The 22,850-nt window shown below is 40.1% G+C and overlaps 1 protein-coding gene across 1 annotated transcript in view; it reads right to left on the bottom strand.

Annotated features, from left to right (window-relative positions):
• PDGFC (platelet derived growth factor C) overlaps positions 1 to 9,157 on the bottom strand; it is a 148,202-nt gene extending 139,045 nt beyond the window's left edge. Inside the window, exon 1 of the mRNA XM_089525617.1 lies at positions 7,981 to 9,157. Within this exon, the coding sequence (XP_089381743.1) occupies positions 7,981 to 8,119 (139 nt within the window). The 5' untranslated portion in view covers positions 8,120 to 9,157. The remainder of the gene's footprint in view (positions 1 to 7,980) is intronic.
• Between the last annotated feature and the right edge of the window lie 13,693 nt (positions 9,158 to 22,850).

Raw genomic sequence — 22,850 nt, 5'->3', positions numbered from 1 at the left:
GGGAGATGTTGAGTTTGGCCATGGAGCTTTGAGCAATAAGAAAAAGTGACTGGTTTTCTTTTTCCTGCCTAGTTTTGGGTGAGTAGGGAGAAAAAAAAGCAACTACAATCTTGGCATTCCTGGAAGTGGCTTCCATTGCCTACTTCAAAGGGGGAGCATGAAGAAACTCTAATTTCCATTGTCTGGAAGATGAGGTTTCCTTTATCTATTTAGACATTGTGTGCTTAGATGTGGAGTCTCCATCTTCACTTGGCAAGCTTGCTGGAGAAGGCACAGCAGAAGACCATGGTTCTTACCAGTTGCTATCTGCCTATGTGCTCCTCTAAAGAGGAAATGACATCTACTGGCCAGCCAGCTCTCCCCAGATAAGCTTCCTTGGGGTCACCTCTTTTGGTTCCTAAGAACAGCATCAGCACAATTTATCTTCTGGAAAAGGTAAACTCTGATATGTTATACTGTAATTCTCTTTAACGTAGGTGGTGCATTGAGGAAAACTATTAACTTTGTGCCTACTTTAGTTCCACTTGGATAAATGGAGGTACTGTGATCTCCCAAGATTTCCTGTGGCACTAGTCTCAGTTTACATCATGAGTCCAGGACCAATGACAGAAATCAAGACCTGCCTGCAAAACAGAGTGAATAAGCTGTATGCTGCTTTCTCTACATATTATCAGGTTTTATAAAATCAGACAACATTGAGAATGTATGTTACTCTGTAATAAAAGCATGCCAGACTCATTTTTAAAGGGGGGAAAAGGGGGGGGGGGGTAGCAAATGTTATGGAAATTATGGTCAAGGAAGGACCTTCAAGAAACCTACTTCCTTTAAAAGCTGAATTTTCAAACTATGTCAGGTTTCCCTATGAACTATTAATTTGGCCTAAAGACACAGAATGCTGCATCAAACTTCTGGTTAATACAGTGAGCCCTTGGTATCCACTGGGGTTTGGTTCTAGGAACCCCCTCCCCAATAGATACCAAAATGTGTGGCGGCTCAAGTACCATTAAATACAATGGTATAGTAAAATGGTGTCCCTTATATAAAATGTCAAATCACAGTTTGATTTTTGGAATTCATATTTTTAAACAACACTTTCAAGCTGTCGATAGTTAAATCCATGGATAAAGAATCTTTTCCTCTTTTCTTTGTCTGAAAATGTAAACTTGGTTAAATTGAGCCAATCTAATTATAGTTTCACACACACACAAACACAGTGTGTGATCTCCAGATCCAAGCATTTAGTCTCCTTCTAATCCTAACCTAACAATGCCCCACTATGCAAGAGCAAATAAAGCCTGAACTGCCCCTAGAGGCCAAAATGACTAAATCCTGTTGTTATTCTTGACTAGAGTAGAGCCACTGAATCAATAGATTTATCTACAAAATTACATTTTTGACAACTCCCAGAATCCAACAGTCACTGCATTCAGTGGCTGTACTGGGAAAGTATGAGAGTTAAAGTACTTAACAGTGTTAATGAAGCTCTTCTGCAAGTCATGTTCTACTTTTCTGTTAAGCAGAACAGGTTGCCTGCTTGAGATTTAAAAAAACAACACAACAACCCCAAGAGATACCTACTTTGCACTTGGAATCATCACCTCCTACTCAAGTTGCCAGCCAAAATAAGCACAGATTCTCTTCTGTAAATCCCTTCTGCCTTCTCTAATGCCAAGTGTGATATTCCTCTTCCCTCCTCTTTCTCCCAAGCTGAAAGTCATACTATAAAATCAGACTGTTCATCCCACAACTTCTTTCTCTCTTTGTTTTTAATAGGAAGCCACTCAGAGTTACTGTATTTACTGATAATTGTTCTAAAACATTATTTTTTGGAAATGCTCTGATCTCATCGTCATTGCCTTGTATGGAACGATATGAGGACATTCTGCTTCCAAGACTAAAACATTCTCATTTCCTTATGTTTTGCTTAAAATATGCTAGCTTTAGACCAGTTTTACCAGACACACAGAAGCCTGCCTTGCAGTAGCATTATGTATTCTTTTTTCTTTAACTCTTATCTGAACTTTCTTTTGCCCTAAATTTCTCCAGTAGTTAATGTACCAAAAGAGTTTATTCCCTAAACACAAATTAGTCTGTACCTGAGAACATGGACAATCCTTCAGTATTCAATTATATATCTTTACACATGAGGGTCTGTTCCTTCATAGCTGCCCTTCTAAGCTCTAAGCATGAACAATTTAAAATGTAAAGGTCCAAAATAAAAGTATACTTTTACATCACTTTTGTGTCTCTTATTTTGCCATTTCAATATTATAACTTAGTCTTCAGCTCTACAAAGTCTGTTTAAATTCCAAAGGGTTCAATTTGATTTAAGCAAGCAACTTGTGTGCAGAACTGAAGTCTTATACCTGAATCTGCCACAAATACTATTTCAACAAACAATGGAAACAGCCGAATTTGTAGTAGACCAGTAGTGAAGCAAACCATATTTTCAAAGTATTTGTGGAACTTATTTCTTCAGATATTTTAAAATTTGTATTTTAATGTCATGAAGTCCCTACCATAATTTAATATTGTAAGTAGAAATGGTAACTTTGTGCTGAAAGCAATAAAAAACAGCATTCCACATAAAAACTTTTGGTGAGCCAGGCCTTCTCTGTGTTTTCAAATGAGCATGTTATAATTGTAACAGCCAAAAGATAAACTAATAAAGCCAGAGTTCTTCTATAAACAAATCCTTTCCCCAAAAAAGGTATTATAATAAAACATAAACTGGCTATACACAAGAGGACTTAAGAAGGCAGGTTTCAAATTGTTTTTCAGTAAAGATATGCTGGCTTCACAGAACCTATCAATCTGAATTCCTGGCAGGCAGTGGCAAATGCATGCTTCATAATCTAGACTTGGAAATTGCTACAAAAATATTATTTCTAGTATGTAATGCAAGGCTAGAAAAGTCATATTATAGTAACAATTAAGGCTACAATCTGCCCAAATGTACCCAAATGTAAATCCCATTTAATTTAAGGAGACTTTCTTCTAACCAGATTGCACTATTTATTACTTGATTTTTATACTGTGTTTTAGGAAACAATTATCCTTCAAAACAGTGTACAAGATTTCATAAAATGCAATAAAATATTCATAAAATATAATAAAATACTAATCTGATTAAGGCCAATTGAATTTACTTAAAACTGAGCAGTAGCAGTTAAAATATTAACAGCAATTCATAAAAGCAGCAATTCATGCAACGACTGAAATCAATCTGTTTTACATTGTTTCTTGAAAGTTTCCAAGAATGCTTCTCTCACATTTCACAAGAGACTCACGTCTGATAACAGTGGAGTGAATATTAAAATGGCCCTGTCCTCAGTATCTATCAGCCTAATATATATTGGTCAAACAGAACTTAATAGATGATATTAAAACCTGAGCAAGTCTGCTTGATTCCTCAAAGATACTGTCTACTTATTTAATCTGCATTTAGAAAGTTTACAATTTAATTGGGAATTACAAATTCTCAACAAAGGTGACTGTAGCCATTTAAAATTGGTTAAAAGATAACCAATAGCTAGTAACTAAGGCCTGTTACAGACAGCCAAAATAAAGCTGCTTCGAGTCACAGTGGAGGTATGGTGTTTCAATGATGCATGTGTCCTAAGAGTCCAGAAGTCGCACCGAAGCCATGCTCCAGCCCTAACGACTGGAATGTGGCTCTGGTGTGGCTTCTGGACTCTTAGGACACATGCATCATTGAAACACCATACCTCCACTGTGACTCGAAGCAGCTTTATTTTGGCTGTCTGTAACAGGCCTATGTCCTTGTTAAGAAACTGGGAAATCCATACCTCAAAAATGTGGCTCTTCCACAGCACAGTAGGTGACCTTAAGAATGCCTTCCTCTCTCAGTTTCAGCCCCCACACTTTCTGAACTATACAATAACTGAATTGCTCTACAGAGTTTCTTTAAAGATAATATGGTACATGGATGTGATGGTGAGGGAATACAGCTCAACAGCTGAGCACATGCTATGCATATAAGTTCCCAAGTTCAAATCCTGGCATATCCAGTCAAAAAAACAAACAAACAAAAAAAAAAAAAAAAACGAGCAACAGATAATCTAAAAGACATCTGAAAACTCTCAGAACCACTGCCAATACTGGGCTAGATGGACAAATAATAAGTTAGAAGTCAGATTCCTATGTTCTATGTTTTAATAGACAACTATGAACGACATCTCTCATTATCTCTTACCATTGTGCTTGCTGGCTAGGGTTGATGAAAATGGCAGTCCAACAATACCCAAAAGGCCCCAGATAACAGTGGTTGTGGGTTTCCATATCAGGGACATAGTGAATCAAGACTGAATTTTAATCCAAACTATAAAAGGGGCATCCACGGTGAATTCCATCTCAAAAGAAGATTCATCACTTTGGACAGCTCTTTAATGTTCAGACCAAACTTGAGGGTGGATTCAGTGCCCTACTGACATGGAAGTCCCTATCTACCACCACCCACAAGTTACCAGCCACTGTTCTGTAAATATCTAGAATTAATTCCCATGAACACACATAAAATGTGGCTTGAATCATATGCATGCTTCTTTGGGAAATAACATCTCTTAATCCAAACACTGTTTGGTTTGTTGTTGTTAAGTGCCTTGAAGTCATTTGTGACTTATGGCAACCCTAAGGCAAATGTATCATGGGATTTTCTTGGCAAGATTTGTTCAGAGGAGGCTTGCCATTGCCATACTTCCTAGTGAATATGTTCATCATTGAACAAGAAGGCAAGGTGTGAGGAAGCTTGACAGTATTATTGTTTTGACTTATGCACAACCTTGTCATGTAAAGAGTAAGTTTCCACTTGTGATTACAAGTAGTTTTAACTGGCTCCTATCTTAGAGACACAAAATATTTAAGCTGCAGTAGAGTGCAAAATCACTCTAATTATGCCAGTTAAAACTAGTTCAACAAGCATTAATGGCATTCCCTAAATAACTCTGAAGTGTTAGAAAATTATGTAGTGGTTTTGCTTTAACTTCTGTGTTAGAAGCTGTGCTACAGTAGCAGAGACTAGAAACTATAAATCAAGAGCAAATTTCAGTGCAGACATACAAATCAACTTACATAAAGCATAATTACTGTATTCATTAGAGAAAGTTTTTCTTTTCCTGAGAAGTTTTTATTTGGTTTAAGACCATCTGATACTACTAGTAGTTGACCCTATATCAATGGGCCATTACAAATGGGCACTGAATAGTCATCTGAGCAATATCAAAGCTCAGTAAACTTTGCTATGGTGCCCAATATCTAGTTTCTAGTGATAGGGAGTATTCCAACCCTAAATTTCTTGCACATTTTGGCCACTGTACATCCTTAAACACCAGTTCTACTTGCCACATGAGAAACATTTTTTGGACACAGAGACTATTTGAATTGACTTTCTCCACAGAAAACCAAATGTGCCCAGGTATTCACAAACTGCTGTTTCTTGGAAAATAACAGATAACAAGGTATATCAATAATCAGGGGGCATTTTTTTGGGTCTGAAAGAAGAAGCCAAGATGAATTCTAAACATTCCAACTACCTTGGCAGTGCAGTCCACAAACCACATCAGCTAGGGTGCTAAATCTCCCACAGAAATTTTTTTTTAAAAAAACCTCCAAAGATGAGCATGAAGCATGTTTTAAGCTTGGTGGCTACTGTGAACACCTTACAAGACCCTTAAAGTTCCATCCCACAGAGGAGCCAAGGGATGAAGAAGCTAAGAAGTATTTCTATTCTCATGCAAAGCAGAGATGCCTTCCTTGGCTCAAGGACAAAGGTTAGTGAGATCAGTGTCCTCTGGATGCAGGGCTGAGGTTTCAGAGCCTTTTGATCACTCTCCTCAGGCCTTTTGCAATGATTCTTGTTGCAGAATGATCCCTAGGCTGCTCTTTGATCATCACTTCTAGCACACTGCAGGTGCCATATGTCATCACATTAAGAACCAGCCACACTATGAATTTTCTCTGGATAAGAGTAATAGCACAAGGCAGAGTTTACCAGCTCATATAAAAGAAAGGGAATGTTTTTTTTTCGTCCAGTAAACACAGGGGAGGGGGAACTGCTTTGAGCTAATTTGTTCAAAGCTGACCTGTTATTTAATACTATGTTCTTTTTTTCTCTTTTTTTCCAGACAGCAACCCCCTCTCCCTTTATGCCTGTTTGGCTAGTTTGTGTCTAGATGAAATCATGTCCTCCTGCCTAACAAGGAAACTACTAAAAAGTTTTTCCCCTTACATTAGCATTCACCACTGGAAAGCAGGGTGTTTAATAGACTAAATTTAGGCAGCCTCCATTCACAGTGTGGTTTCATGTGGCATCTAGCATTTCTGTTTGCTAAGTACTCCTTTAAATGACTTCGTAAGAGAAGATCAAGGGAGCAGGAAGGCCTTAAAAATCTGAATAATGTATATCATATGGAGTTCGGAGGCTAAGCAAATTACACACCACAAAGCTGCCCTCGGTATGAAAGGAGCCTTTCTCCCTAGTCTCCTTCTACCCTGGCCCAGGGGAACTTACATTTGAGGGTTTTCTAAACATTTCAGGACACTTGAAAGCTTGAAAACTATTACTATTTCCTATGCAGATTAACTAGTTTCCAGCTTTGTATAAAAGAAGAGTTCATTCTCCATGGACTCCCGCCAGACCGAGGTAAACCTGGGAGGGTCAGGAGGGGGTGATCAGACAGCCATTGCAGAACCCTCTCCCCAAAAAGCTTGTCAGGGAGGGAGAAAAGGGAATAGAAAGAATTAATCTATGATTTATCTTTTGGCTTCTTAATTGGTGCCCTTTTACCTATCCTGCTTCAGTTAACAAGTTTCCTGGAGTGACCAAACACACTATGAAGGCAGAGCTGCCAACTCTCATTCATTGCAGCTTCAGTCTCCTAAAGAAAGGCTCACTCTGGCCAAGGGAGATGGTCTCCCCCACCACCAGCACCACCCAGGAGGTGACTTTCAAACGCGAGATCTTTGCAAACAGGAGGGAAGGCTTGTCATTTCCAGAGTGAACAACACACAGGCTCCCTTTAAAGAAAAGAAAAAAAGTTATCACCCAGGATTTCTGCGACAGCTACCCAGCCCCTGAAGCTTTGGAATGGCAAAAGCAGGCTGCTGATCCAGCCTTGGCCCAACGCTTTCTCATCTCCCCAAGCCTCTCTGCAACCACAACTTTTTCTATGGTGGCCTATGGTGCCTTGCAAAAGTATTCAGCTCCCTTTGACCTCTCAACAATATGGAACTAACATTGATTCAAATGGAACTGTGGCACTACCATTTGATGCACAGGACTAACTAGCATTGTGGAAGTCATGCAGTTCCACGCCGCTTTAGCTGCTTTGGCTCCATGCAGTTCCACACCATAGAATGCTAGGGAATTCTGAAATTTGTAGTTGGGTGATTGAACCATCTCTGTCAGGTGCCACAACCAACTTACAACCCCCACAATCCCACACAGCCTTGAGCCAGGGGCAATTCATGTGGCAGCAAACCAGATTTATTTCTGTATCTGTTCCAAAACACGCCTACAGAAAGAAATCCAGTTCAAGACCTCTTGACCTGTTCTGGCTCAATGTCTGGGGAATTCTGGGAACTGTAGTTTCATGAGACCTTGAACCTTCTCAGAGAGAGCTCTGGCGCTAGGGCAAACTCCAGTTCCCAGGATTTCCCTGGCATTGAGCCAGAGCAGTTCAAGTGGTCTCAAAGTGGCATCTAAACCGGAGCAATAACCTGGCTTGGCACTGCTTTAAGTGCCTTGGCTCAAGGGCATGGAATTCTGGGAGTTGGAGTATGCTATGGGGCCCTGAGCGGACCAACTCTCAGAATTCCATAGCCTTGAGCCAAGACGCTTAAAACGGTGCCAAACCAGGTTACTGTTCCAGTGTGGATGCAACCTTGTTAGGATACACGCGTAGGCGCCTGACCCGCAAGAGGCACGCATCCACACGTGCAGAAAACGGGACGTGTGCTTACCGTTCTGCTCCTTGGCGCTGGAGAACTGGAACTTACTGCTGAGGTTGGACTCGGCGCGCGCCGCCTGCTGCTGCTGCTGCCTTTGGCTGAGCAGGGCCGATGTCAGCAGCAGCCAGAAGAAGAGCCCGAAGAGGAGCATTTGGCCTCTTGCTCGGGGGGACAGGCAGGAGCCCTTTGCCGAGGGCCAGGGGCCGGGTCAAGCCTTCGCTCAGCCCCCAAAAGCTGCCCCAGTGGAGAGGAGGCAGAGGCGGGGGCAGCACTGAGCCTGTTGGGGAACCACCACCTCCAGCAGCAGCAGCAGCAGCAGCAGCAGAGAGGAGAGTAGTTTCCACATAATCCCATCCAAAACTTTTTTTGCTCCCCCCCCCCTCTCTCTCTCTCTCCCTCTGATGTCTTTTTCCCCTCTTTATCCTGCGTCTCCAGGGTTTTCTTCCCCTCTCTTTCTCTCCCTCCTCCTCCTTCTCCTCAGGTTTATACCATAATAATCCGGAGCCTCTCCAAAAGGCAGCAATCCGGAGCAAAGTTGTGGCGCAGGGAAGGCAAAGGAGGGAGGTCTGGGGAAATAAGTCAAGGGAGGGGGAAGGGGGGTCTTGGTGGCTGGAAGGCGCACCTGTCAGCTCCAGCCAGACCTGCTGAAAGAGGGGGAAAGAGAAGGGGGAAGCCTCCCGGGGAGGGAAAGGTTGGGGGGGGTCTCCAAGCAGCCTCTTTCCCCCCTCAGCCCCTGGCTAGAAAGCAAGGCTGCTTCAAGTCGGTGGCTCTGCTCCCTTCTTCGCGTGGGGCTGCCATTGCCCCCTCCTCGAAGGGGGAGGGAGGGAAGGGAAAAGAAAACAGAAAGGAGAGGGAAGGCGGGGAAGAGAGGAGAGGAAGCGGGGGAAACAAGGAGGGACAACAAGCCTCCAGACGCCCCAATTGGGGACCTTTAGGAGAGCGGCACAACCCCCTTTACCTCAGCTGCCTCGTCCCTCTTGCCTCCCCCTGAAGAAGAAGGAGCCTTTTTTCTCTGCTCCACCCCAAAAGCCTTGCTGCTCCCTCCCTGCTTCCCAGGCAGAGCCTTCTAAGGACTTGAGGGCTCCTCTGATGCCTAAAACCAAGAAGGAGAAGCAGAAGCAGAGCCCCGCTTTAGAGGCGGACCTGAGCCCACCTCTCTTCCCCCAAGCCACCCACCCCTTCTCCTCAGGCTTCCTCCTCCTGGTCTGGCGGGAAAAGGTGGTGGTGGTAAGGAAGAGAGAAAGAAAGAAAGAAAGAAAGAAAGAAAGAAAGAAAGAAAGAAAGGAGGGGCTACTGTGGCCTCAGCAGCAGCAGCAACAGGAGAGGGCAGGAAGGGGAGCTTCTTCTCCCGCCAGGAGGAGCTGAGGAAAGTCCTGCAAAGCTACTACTACTACTACTACTACTAGGCGCCCAGGTCGCAGTCCCTCTCTCTGTGTATTTCTCTCCTGAAGTGCCAGCTGCCCACTATATATTAACAGGTGCCAGGAAAAAAGAGCTTCAAGGAAGGTTTCAGTCAGGGCACGGCTTTAGAGAAAGGGCCCAAATCAAGAGTGGGCTTCCAGGCAGTCAGTGGCATCCCTAGGGTCAGTGTCACCCAGCACAGGGGGAAATTGGAAGTATAAATGGTGTTTAAGCCGTGATTAACCTGCCATTGTGTGAATGGTTTTCACATGATGTCACGTACGAAGTGCTTTTATCTCGTGAACAACTCATGATTAGCCCACAATTGCGTGGAATTGCGCAAATGGCTTGCACACGATGTTGCATGTAAAGCGCTATTATCCCATGAGCAACCCGTAATTAACCCACAATTGCATGCAACCACATGAATGGTTTTTACACTACATCATGTGAAAAGCACTATTATCCTGTGAACAACCAGTGAATTGTACAAATAGTTTTCACACAAAGTTGCATGCAAAGTGCTATTATCCTATAAATAACCCATGACTGACCCACAATTGGACACAAATGCATAAATGGTTTTCATACGACATTGAGACAAAATGTGATTAAAGTGCCATTATCCCATGAATAACCAAGCAAGAAACAACAGTAACTCATTCATGAAATTTTCCTGTGAATGACTTTTTGCTGTTTCTTGCCTGATTATTCCCTGGTTTTTTGCAGGATAATGGCACTTGTGTTAATGTCATTTTAAGCATTTTAATGTCAATTTTTAATGTCAGTTGTGCAATTTTCATGGGTTAATTGTTTAAAGTCCCATTTTCTCCGAGGTGATAAACTCCATGGTGTCACACCCCGCATTTATCTCCTGTTACACACCATACAGAATCCTTAGCAATGCTCCCCCCCCCCCATAAATTGTACCCATAAATTGTAATTCCCATATAGCACTGAGCACAATGCCAATAGATGTGACATATGCAACTAGCTAAATTAAAATTATACCTTCAAATAATAATATCATACACACAACCTAAATGTATTTATATACTGTATGCATAGTGAAGATTTGGTTGGCCGCCGCTTTCTCCTTCCACTGAGCTTCACTCCACTCCCACCACCTTTTAAAGCATTTTAAAGGAAAGCAGATGAATGCAACAGCCCATTTCTGCCAAAAAGTATGTGTTTGGGGAGCAGTGGTGTTACCCCTATTGGGTGTCACCTGGTGTGGTCCGCACCCCCTGCACCCCAATAGTGATGCCACTGCCTCCAAGGATGGAGAGTTCTTGAGTGCCTTCAAGCTGTTTCCAGATTATGACCTCTCATACACATAAGATCAATGTGTTTACCTATACATATGAGATTATCAGATGGGGGATGAAACGTCCTTGTCCCACACTTTTCCTGCTGTCATAGCACGATTGTAAGATGATTTTCATACGATGTCGCACTTATCTGGACATTATCCGTTCTGGAAAACATGATTGATCGCGATTGTACAAAAGACTTTCAAACAACATCGCACAGATCTCATCATTGTCCCAGCATTGAAGAGACAGTGCCTGGCATTTTGCATTAATGGGAGTTTGCATTAATGCAGTGCCACTTCAATGATGAGACAATAGCACTGCAATCTGCAAGCCTTTCGCGGGATCACAGTCAAAGATGGGATAAGGACGAGGGGGCGATCCTGTCCTTATGCAGTCCCTGTGCGATAGTCTCTATAGTTTTATTTGATTCATTTGGTAAAATGTGATGACTTTAAGGATCTTTTAAAAAATAATTTAAAAATATTAAAAATAAAAATCGAAATTTAATTATTAATTTAAAAAACCTGGGGCCTCTCTTTAATTCTCCCACTGTTTTCAGCATTTTAAAGATATACAGGCAAATGCCACAACCCATTTCTGTGCAAATGCAGATGTCTGAGGAGCAGTGGTGTAACCCCCCCTTCCCTTAGGGTGTCACCTGGTGTGGTCCACATCCCCTGCACCCCCTAGTGATGCCACTGTCCTAAGGCCACCCTATCCTGAGGTTTTCCTTTTTATTTTATTTTATTTATTTCAAGGATTCTTGGCAATATTCTTCAGAGAGGATTTGCTATGGCCATCCTCAGAGGCTTTAGAGTGTATACTTGCTCAAGGTCTCCAAAGCTGGAGTTCAACACGGAAACCACTACACCATGTTGGCTCTCCTACATGCATTTAAATGCCATAATTGTTCTTGCTGCTGCTGCTGTTGTGTACCTCCTCAGAGGCTTGAAAGAGGGTGACTTGCTCAAGGCCACCCAGTGGGTTTCATGGCTAGGATTCAAACCCTGGTCTCTTTAGCGGTAGTCTAACACTCACACCACTGGACCACACTGGCTCTCCTACATGCATTTAAATGTCATATTCATTGTTATTGTGTGCCCTTCAATTCATTTCTGACTTATGGTGACCCTAAGGCAAACCTATCATCGGTTCTTCTTGGCAAGATTTGTTCAGAGGGGGTTTGCCATGAGACGGAAAGTGTAACTTTCCTAAGGTTACCCTGTGGGTTTCCATGGCTAGGATGGGATTTGAACCCTGGTCTCCAAGTGTCCTAGTCCGCCACTCAAACCACTACACCACATCATGTCATACTGCATGCATTTAATGTCATACCCACTCAATGGGTTTCTATGGCTGAGCCAGGATTCAAACTGTGGTCTGCAGAATCATAATCCAGTGCTCAAACCACTACACCACACTGGCTCTGCAGCTGCAACCAAAAGTGATGTCTCTCTGAACCTAGGCAGAGCTCATATCCATTCTCAATGACTCCACCAGCTCCTTCTGTTAGGAAGCAAAAACATGAGGCTTCCCTGTATTCTCCAGCCTTGCTTGCTTGTTGTGTGCCCACTGAACCCCAGCAGATTTACATCTGCACAGCCATGTATACGACTGTGCTGTAACTTTTTAAACTGTCCTTTCAAAGTAAAGGGAGGGGGGAGAACAGTAGGAAGGTAATGGTATGGTACTAACACAACTAAGTGAATTTGCTGCCAAAGAACTGCCTATCAGTTCAAATGAGATCCTGATGTGGTTCACACCTAATAATCCTGCCTCCATAAACTATGATTTAGCCCACTGGAACAAATATTAGGCCTGGGGAAGCTTTCTTCCCTGTTTTCCTACACCAACCAAGCAGCTGTTTATGCCAGACTTCTATCTATCACATCCAATATGGAGAAGTTTCATCTGATTTAATACTGGTTTGCTAACCAGTATCTTGCTGCTGAAGCATAGTCCTGACCCACTGTTGATCATCTTTCCACACACACTCAGTAGAAGCTGAACTAGCTGAGTTTCCCTTTTCAAAGAAGTTTATTACTACAGTATAGTTTTAGGCCTGCAAAGCTAGCCTATAATTGTAGTTCTTTGGCCAGGAAAAAAGGAGGAGGAAGAAAAGGAAAGGCTGGGTGTAAAGTGAATGTGGTTTGTCTGTTTTCTCCAGGACCTAATGGAATCCCCTGAAATAACCAGCTAATAAGAAGAAAAGGAGAAGCAAAGGGTGGAAGCCAGAATGGGACGAGAAAAGCTCTATGTGTGATAGAAAGCTGGATTTTTACTGGAACAAGTACCAAACTGAATTAAATGTCTGGGGCTCTGCTGCTGTGCTTCTGGAATAATGTGCTTTAGATGAAAGGTTTGTGGGAGACCAAGAAGCTCTCAAGAATGTCCTAGGTGGTTTCAGTATCTGGTGTATTAGGGCTTCAGGATCCAAACTGGGTTAATATGTATAGACCCTATTCCACCTTATGCTGCAGTGCCACGGTCAACATTTGGTTAATTTTCAGAGACTCTATCCAGCTTTCCAGACTAGCAGTCTGAAGGACAACTAGTATGATAAAATAATAATGGGGCTGGCACTGTTGTTGTGAGCAGACTCCCACCTTGTTCTCCTACAGCCACAGCAGTGCTATAAACACCATTAGGGAGAATCCTGACCTAACAGCCTCACCATTTGTACTTCCAAGTGTAATGATACAATCTAGGCTACATTAAGCAAAGGTGTTTCTGTGCATTTAGATGCTTTCTTTTTCCCAGCACTGAATGATTTATTGAAAACTTCTATATCCTTTCTTTTCATTAAAAAGCTCAAAGCAGCTATCAAATTAAAAACAATAATATTGGTATCACCAACCTTTTATCCCTGCAACCCTGTTTCTGTATCTCTATCATACCAGTAAGCAGTTTACCAGAATGAGATTGATGTACAGTTGTGCAAATATATTACAATATATTTGAGCAATAGTCATAGCTAGGGTTAAATATAAAGTATACACCCACTGGGAAGTAAATTCCATTGATATCAGTGGAGCTTATTTCTGAGTAGACATTCATAAAACTGCTCTGTGAAAGGCTAACAGCTAAAGCAACTATGTAAACTATTTATATATTTATATATGGCTGGTATTGCATATTTATATGTGGGGAGTGGTTTCAAGAGAGTCTAAAGTCCAAATCTTCATAATATAATAAACATGCCAAAGGAGTCTATAGACTATTACATATAGTGGGCCTTTTAGCAAAGGCAATAAAGTTTAATCATATTTTTCTGCAAAATATTTTCCAAGAATTCATTTTATACCAATATTAGTGAATAATTTATATGGTTGTGTTGTCTGTTCTTAGGCAGGAAGTAGTAGTTGTCAGTTTTAGAATCCAAAATAAAAGAATCCACTCTTCTGGAGTAAAAAAAATCACATAAAAGATCCAGTAACAAATCCATTTTATTTTGAAAGTTAAGCAAAGTCAGCCCTGTTTAGAACTTAGATGGGAGACCTCCAACAAATATCAGGCTATATTTCAGAGGAAGGGTCAAACCACCTCTAAGTATTCCTTGCCTCAGAAAACCCTATGAAATTAATGGGGTTATCATCATGGCACTCGCATTCACACAACAACTGATTATCATAAACCAATAAGTAAATATAAACACCAGACTATTTTGAGACAGTGTGGTTTCAATAAGTATATATTGCATAAAAACTAATAATCCTAATCCAGGCAACTAGTTGGATTTTAATATGTGCACTATAAATAAAACAATCCTACTAAGGGTTATACCAATGTACCTCATTTGATAATTTGAACCATCTGGATTAACATCTACAAAGAATGTGTTGATTTGAAGCCGCTTTCTTTTGTCTGGCTTGAAAAGCCCTTAGTATATATAATTTTAAATGAGATCACTTACAGTTTATGGAGCACTGAGGTAAAATCACTGTATTGTGTCCTTGAAAGAAAACAACCATGTAAGAATCTCTAAGGGACTGCTGAAAAATTCCCCTAGAACTTTTTTTATACACCCAGGGCTGAGGGTCTGAAATTAAGAACTTGTTTATTTTTGACCAAAGGTTACTGTTTTAATATGTATTTCAGATTAACTCTGTATGCAACCATGTTTTACGGATTTTAAAAAAACAGTTAAATTTAACCCTTTCTATGACAAAAATGTCTCTTTCTAATGTGCAAGGAGAGTGCCTATCATGTAGAGTTAGTATATTACATTACATATAATCCTCTCAAAATTTGTACTTTCACTGACCAAAGTTGTCTTAGTTCCTAATAATTCAGACTGCATGTACTACTGCTTACTTCTGGTTTTTTGTTTCTCATAACACCAGCATCAAAACGTCTCCAGATGTTTGTTGGCAACTCTTCAAGGTAAATGTGCACTGCCACTGGACAAGCCTGAACTTGCCTGGTCTGTTATCCCTGCTATGCAAAGATCCTTTTGTGAACTCTGGACTGGCTAATAGTCCAATCTTATAAAGGCAGAGCCAAAACCATGAGGATTTGGAATTCAGTATTGGGTCTGGAAAGAGGAAAACTGATTTCTACTGAGTAGATAAAAAACTTAGGCTTTCTAATTTAGAAATGACTTCCCTTTTCTCTGAATTCTTCTATAATCAAGTAAACTATAAACCAGTTAAACTAAAGACAATTAGAAAAATACTGCCTAGTTTGTAAATGAAAACCAAATGCATTAAAACTGAAACATTATTTTGCTTTTGTTTCTCTAACTGCAGTTGTATTTTCTCAATATATAGTTGTATTTTCTCATTGGATGCATCTGCACTACAGAAATAATGCAGTTTGACAACACCTTAACTTCCATGCTATGGCTCAATGTGATGGAATTCTGGGATTTGTAGTTTGCAATGGCACAAGAGAAGACTAACTGTCTCACAAAAGTACAAATCCTAGAATTCTATTGCATTGAGCCATGGTAGTTAAAGTGGTATCAAATTGCATTATTTCTGTAGTGCAAATACAGCCAGTTTTAACAGTTTTATTTCTGTAATACAATTTTCAGAAGAGACTGAGAGGATGTGACTTGCTCAAGGTCACCCAGTGGGATTCCATGGTTTCCATAGTCATAGTCCAACACTCAAAGCACTACACAGTACATTTGCTCTCCTATATACTGTACATTTAAATGTCACATTGCCACTCACCCTGCCCTTGTTCTCCTCTCCATCCGTACCTGGATTGGGTACTTGGACCTCAGGGTGATCTCTTAAATATTTACCCATGGCTGTTTTGCTGCTTGATATAGACAGCCAGAAACAGTTATAAAAACAACAAGTATAGGTTTATTGAACTCAGTAGATCAATACATGAACTTTTCAATATTCTATTTGGAGATATCTCATTCACAGGGCCGCCATGAGTTGAGGTCAACTCGAAGGCTACTTACAACAACAATTCTTTCCTATTCTGTTCCCCAAAGCCAGAATCAGTTCTCTCTTCTGACTGGCTATCCTGTCTCTTCTATCCAGATTCTGTCTCCATCAAACCCAAACTTTCTGTCTCTCAAAATCTACACCCTATCTCTCTCAAAGTCAAGCCCTATCCATCTCAAGGTCCATTTCTCCCTGTCTTCCACTCCTAGGTGTGATGCTCTCTCAAAACTAGTTTCTTTTCTTTCTTTTTTTAAAATCTTGTTAGTAAAACTAACAAAATTTCTACAGCCAGGTGGGAATTCACCAGAGTTGTAGTCCAATGGTCAAACCACTACACAATACTGGCTCTTCAGGTATATTTAGGGTAATCTGAATGTATGTTGGGGGCTTGAGAAAGATAATAAGAATCCACAAATCAAATCTGTCTAACTTTATTTTATTGGAAATATGGTGTAAAATGTTGAGAGGGAGACATTTTCCACACAGTAATTTTTCAGGGCTTCAGAGGTATCTTTTTATTCATCACTAGCAAGTCAGTATTTCCATGAAAATGTATTAAAAATATTGCCAAGAAATTTTATTGATTATGTACTGGAATAAAATCCTACTGTCTTATTCTTACAGAAATAAAAGGGAGAGGGGAGGAAAAAAGGTTTTCAGCCTTGCTACCATCTGGATCACAGATTATTTTATAACATGTATTCATGATGATACAGTTCTTTTAAAGGATAGTTTTAAACACATTTCTTAGTATAGGTGTGTAGTTTTGCTTTTCAAAAAATGGCCCCAAGTCACATTCAGTGGAAAGAAGTGATTTCTATACAATTCCTATGGATTATTATATTCAAATTTTACCATGAATAAATCTTAGCAAGACTTTAAGAAGGATCCAAACAATGGCTATACCAGGCTGGAACAAATATACTGCAGTACTATAACTGGATTGCAGTAGAATGGATTGTACCATCTTGAGTTTCAAGCAGAAATGAACTTGTTGTTAGGTTTAGCAACTGAGGCATGTTTATATTCACTAATTGCTAATTTATATGTTACTCTAGAGTCTATAGGATTTTGGGCACAGTATTTATGTATGGTAATGTCCTGTTTGTTGCTTTTCTATACCATCTCTCTTCCTGTAGTCATTTTTATCATTTTCCTTTTCTCTCTCCTATTCAAATGTGAATTTGCATAATTAAAGTTGATTTTTTATCTCCAGGTCATTTCCTACTTATAACTATCATAAGGTGAACCATCCTAGGGTTTTCAAGGCAAGACTTGTTTAAAGGGAATTTCCCGTTGCCTTCTCCTGAGGCTGAGAGAGTCTGGCATGCCCAGGGTCATTCAAGGATGGTCTCCTGAAGTCCGAGTCCAACACTCAAATATCTAGGCCACATTAGCTCATACAAATAATCAAAGTATTTGCAAGTAAAGCTACTTTGGTATGTATTACAAAGAACACTGATTTGTTTCTTTTCACTGTTAGACCCTGGAGAGGGTGGGCTTCCTGTTCAGCTTCTGCCCTGCCAATTGATTTTTCTTCCCAAGAGATGCAGTACTACTTCTCACAGTTTCCAAAATGTTGAGATATTTCAAAACTGTTATAAGATGTCCCACTTTCCTTATTAGTTCTTGATGTGAGAAATTATTTTAGCATAATTTTCTTTGTAACAACATTATGCATATGGAATGATCCAGTGATGAACATGCTACTTTATCAGCCGTACAGTTCTATGCATATCAACTGAGAAGTAGGTCCCACCAAATTTAGCTAGATTAACTTCTATAAATGTGAGAGGGTCTTCTTGCTGACTTCTCCTAAATTCTGGAACTTCATCCTGAGAGAGAATAGACTGGTTCCCTCATTGTTGTCCTCCCATCCACAACTGAAGACCTTCTTATTTTAACAGACATTTGGGAATTGACTGTTGTATAAAAAGGGGCTTTTATTACTGTGCTGTACAGTACTTTTCTGTCTCACCTTTAAATGGGTGTTTTAAATGTGTTTTTAAAACTCTGTTGGTTGTTTAATTATATTTTAGAAACTTTTTGCATTGTGTTTAAATCTTTATGTGTTGTTACCTATTAGAGATGTAAATCCTCCTCTATTTGTCTTTCCATGTAAAGAAGAATAATTACCATAGTTTTCTCTCTACTGCCAGAGAAAGCAAATATTTCAGACATCCCAAAGTGTTCCAGAGAAATATTATACAGAGAAATATAATTCTTTATGCTAACCCCCCCCCCCACAAAAAAAAAACTGTTTTCTGCACAGAAAATGTGCTTCTTTTACCCGGGGGGGAGGGGGGGAGATACAAAACATTTATTTATCCACAGAATAAGTTCTTCGGAATAGCCAGAGTGTGAAAATACTCAGGGAAAACTGCAGAAATGTCTCAGTGCTGTATTATGGTTCCTGATGGGGTTTTCCCCACCATCAGAAAAAGCATGTTTCAACTGGAAATTGAATAATTGGGAACATTTTCCCATCCATATTACCTGTATCTGTTTTAAATTTTGTAAGTTGCCTTGGATGCAAGCTCTGGGGAAAAGAAAAAAATGATGATGATAGCAACAGCAGCAACTTGCTATCAGCAAGGAGGATGTCTTAGGTAGGGGTTTGGACAACTGGGAAGAGGGAAGTGAGAGAGTGCTTGAGAGTTCATGAAAAGGCTAGAAAAAATGCAAATGCAGCTAAGCAAACTAGAAAGGAGAAGGAGCCTGGTAGTGTTCTGTGTTTGAAGAGAAATCTTGAAATAAAACAAAAAACAAAACAAAAAATATTGTTCATGCTGAACAACTGCCTGAACCTATTCTGTCATATTCCCATAGTCACACAAGGACACGGCTTTCAGTATATATGTTATTGTTGTGTGTCGCCATGTTTCTGAGTGAGGGTTCAGACCTTGGTCTCCAGAGTCCTGTTCCAACACTCAAATCACTATGCCACATTGGCTCTATATATGCGATCAACTTATTTTCATTGAGAAAACCTAGTAGTGGGTTCTGGAGAAGAGTTAAGAGGGGGCAGAGGGGCTTGACAGACAGCCCAACAGGGGTGGCTCTGTGCTGCCCCTGGAAGTGCTGGGTTGGGAATGTGGCAACTGGATGCCACACCTCTAACTCACTCAAAAAAGGAGCCATGAAACGCGGCTCCTATTCCCAGTGCTACAGGGGTGCCAAGAGGGCTGCAGCACAGCCTTATGATGCCCCTCATGCGCAGCACCATTTGGACACTGCACATGAATGATGTCATCATGGCACACACTGTCTGGTCGAGCGCGTGCCAAGATGGCATCTGGGTGCTGCGAGAAGGGCTTGGAGCATGTAAATGCTCAGCCCTCAGACAACCCTAGTTTGGGCCTGGGCCAGCACAAAGTGCTGGTCTGTACAGGCCCAGAGTCCCCAAAGTAAGTAATATGATCTGAGATACTTGTCATGAAGATATTTAAATAGCAAAATATATTTAACTGTTAAGTAGAGGTGCCAAAATAGTAAAAAATAAATGTAAACATAAGAAAGAAACATGGTTAATTAAAGACTTGAGTGTTTTTTTCAGAAGTTATAGCAAACAAGATTTCAGGTTATGATGGATGGTTGCTCATCTGTCTTCCAGGATTAAACACTCCTCTGTATTCACTGTGGCTGCATCATCTATCAGTGATGGTCTTCCAGGTCTTGGCTTGTCTGTGAGAGACATGTGACCTTGTATATTATACTGATATCATTTTTTTTAAATTTCCTAGAATGTAAGTAACAGGAGAAGCAAGTATTGTTTTTAGAATAACCACAGTAATGCCCATCTCACTGAGATATTGCAGCTTAAGTATATTCAAATATGACCACTATGTATGACCATGTTTGAAGAAACCCTTTCTTGTCTTAAGGACATTGAGATGTAATTTGAAAGTCTAAATTTCTCTCCCCCTCCCCCCCACAGGAAAATAATTTTATTTTTTTAAAACAACTAACTTAACATTTACTCTGATAAAAATATTTACAATATTCCCACCTTCAAGAAGATTCCAAAAAAATATAAACACTCTACTTCTCCCTAGAGGAAGAACAAAAATATTCTCCTCATTAAAAAGAAACAGGAATACATTCATATTTCTCACTTTCTTTATACTCAAGTAGTTTTACAAATAATAGACTTCTGAAACATTTTATTTTACAAATCCATATATTTATATGTACACATTTATATTTAAAACAGATTTTACAGGCAAAGGCAACAACTGTGTATAATTTTTTTTTAAAACCAGCAATAAAATAAATGGTCAAACACAATCTGAGATTGAGCATAGTGCATTCTAGGACTTGGTGCAATAGCGCAATGACTGATCAGGACAGTTGCTTTATGAATTTCGCAAAACTACTAGATGACACCACCATTTGACATGGATACTTAAATAGCCCAAATCAGATGCAGTAATTATCAGTGCACAATGTGTTCAGTCTAGGGTAGATATGGAGGTTTCCTCTAGATGATGGCTGCTTATATTCCTTGGTGTTGTGATGTATAATCATCAACCATCCCAGGGAAAGGTGGGCACCTTACTCCTGCCAAACTCTAGCCATGAATCTGGCACTCAATTATGCAAGTTCTGCCAACTGTGCTAGACAACCTGACTGCAGGAGCTTTTAATATTTAGCATCATATTTATGAAGACCCAAAACCAGAGGTCTAGCTTCCATAATGAAAGCCCATTAAGGGCAGCTGTGCCAACTGGCAAAGAGGCCCATCTTCCCCTCACTGAGAAAACACTGCTTACACTCTCTCCATGTCGATTCATTTTTTAAGGACCAGCCTCAGCAGGAGATAATGAAAAGCAATTGCTCCAAGCCCCAATCTCCGTTTTTCCGACTCCAAACTTTTAAGGGGAAATTTCTCATAACATAGAAGCATTATTTTTTGCTTTCTTAACCCCATGCATCACATCATTCCTTGACAGCCTTAGTTCTTTTTTCACTCTTAAACATCAGAAGAGAGGAAAGGACATATGACAAAAAAGACATACTGCATCTTTGAGATTATGAACGTTGGTAACAATTGGGTCACTGACAGGAAATGACTACTGGACACCATAGCTGGAATCTTGTTGATACACTACACTTGCAGTTGCAATTTTTCCAGTGTCATACAGTGATGGCAAGGGAAAGCAGACAAAGTCTGTGAGTTCCAAGCAGCCTATTTTTGCAGTACCTTATTTCCTTTATGGCCACTCCTGCTGTAGACTTTGCCTCTGCTACTACCTACAGTGGCACAGTTATGTTGGCATAGTTCACCAACAGGATTCCAGTCCATAAGTCTTGCTCATGAACATTTGAAAAAAAGATACATAGATTTGGTTGATTTTTTACCTTTAATATGCAAATTGTGATCATATTCTATTTACAGGAAGAGAAATTTAAAATAATTTGATTCATATAAAGTATTAAATGAAAGAGGGGCACAAAAGTAAAATCAGTAAGTACTTAGAAGTAATGGGCTGTTTTTGTCGTATGCCTTCAAGTCATTTCTGACTTATGGTGACCCTAAGGCAATCCTATCAAGAGGCTTTCTTGGCAAGATTTGTTCAGAGGGGGATTGCTGAGCATGGATTCAAGCCCTGCTTCCTATAGTCATAGTCCAACACTCAAATCACTACACCATTCCTGATGTAATGGGTTACTTCCTTTTGCAATGACTAAGGCAAATTCCAAATTACATAATCGCATAATGATTCTAACAATGCAGAAAGGCTCATCATTTTTGTGGTATAATATACCTTATAGTTACAGGGGATGTACATTTTCACATCTTAGGTGTGTCTCAAATAATTATTATTCTTATATGATTATTATTATTATGTTGTTATTGTATTATTACTATTATGAAAGCCAGCATGGTTTAATATTACCAATATTCTGGAGACCAGGGTTCAAGTCTCCACTCAGCCATGGAAACCCACTGGGTGACGCTCTTTCAGTCTCAAAGGAAGACAAAGAAAAACACCTTGTGACCAACTCTTGCCAAGAAAAATCCTGTGATAGGTTCACCTTAGGTACTACTAACTGAATGAACTAACTGCATGAACTAAACTAAAAATCACTAACTGATGGAAAACCATCACTCATTGCACATGTTAATTCAACATGGAGCCTTACTATGGAGCATTCCTGAAGCATGAAGGTGTGATAGTGCATCCCGCTTCTCTCCTGTTGATGAAGTGGTTGCGGAGCAGCCATTGAAAGTGAAGCTCACAGAATGCCTTTTGGTATAAGGAAAAAGTTGTGCAAGGAATGTCCCTATTTTTACATGACACAGACTCAAGGATATGCCATTGACTCTTATTTGAAAGTACCTATGAATTCAGATTTCTGTGATAGCTTGAGCCAAATGAAACTAATTAGTGAGCATCAAAGTCTTTTAAATATGTATATAGGTACATTTCCTTGTAGTCCTTACAATAATCCTATAGGTTAGATCATTTTTCTTGTCCCAAGTGATTTAAAGTTGAAATGTAGGAGGCAGAAAGTCCCTGAGATTTGATTCATGAATATTAGTAAAATCAATTTTAAAAGTTCATGACAGTGGTGAAATTTAAACCAGGGGCTTCCCCTGATTTGAAGTTTAGCCTCTTAACCAAAATACTACATTTTGTAAAAGGGAAAAAATATTTAAACCAGGCCTACCTGAATAAAAATGTACCAGATACCAGCCAAATAACCGTCATTCACTAGGACTGGATATTTTAATCACTGGGGAATCTGCAGCACA

Source organism: Sceloporus occidentalis, unplaced genomic scaffold (assembly GCF_023333645.1).
Source record: "Sceloporus occidentalis isolate IW3139 unplaced genomic scaffold, rSceOcc1.0.p SCAF_5, whole genome shotgun sequence".
Taxonomy (NCBI): Eukaryota; Metazoa; Chordata; class Lepidosauria; order Squamata; family Phrynosomatidae; genus Sceloporus; species Sceloporus occidentalis.
This window is presented reverse-complemented; position numbering and strand designations above follow the sequence as displayed.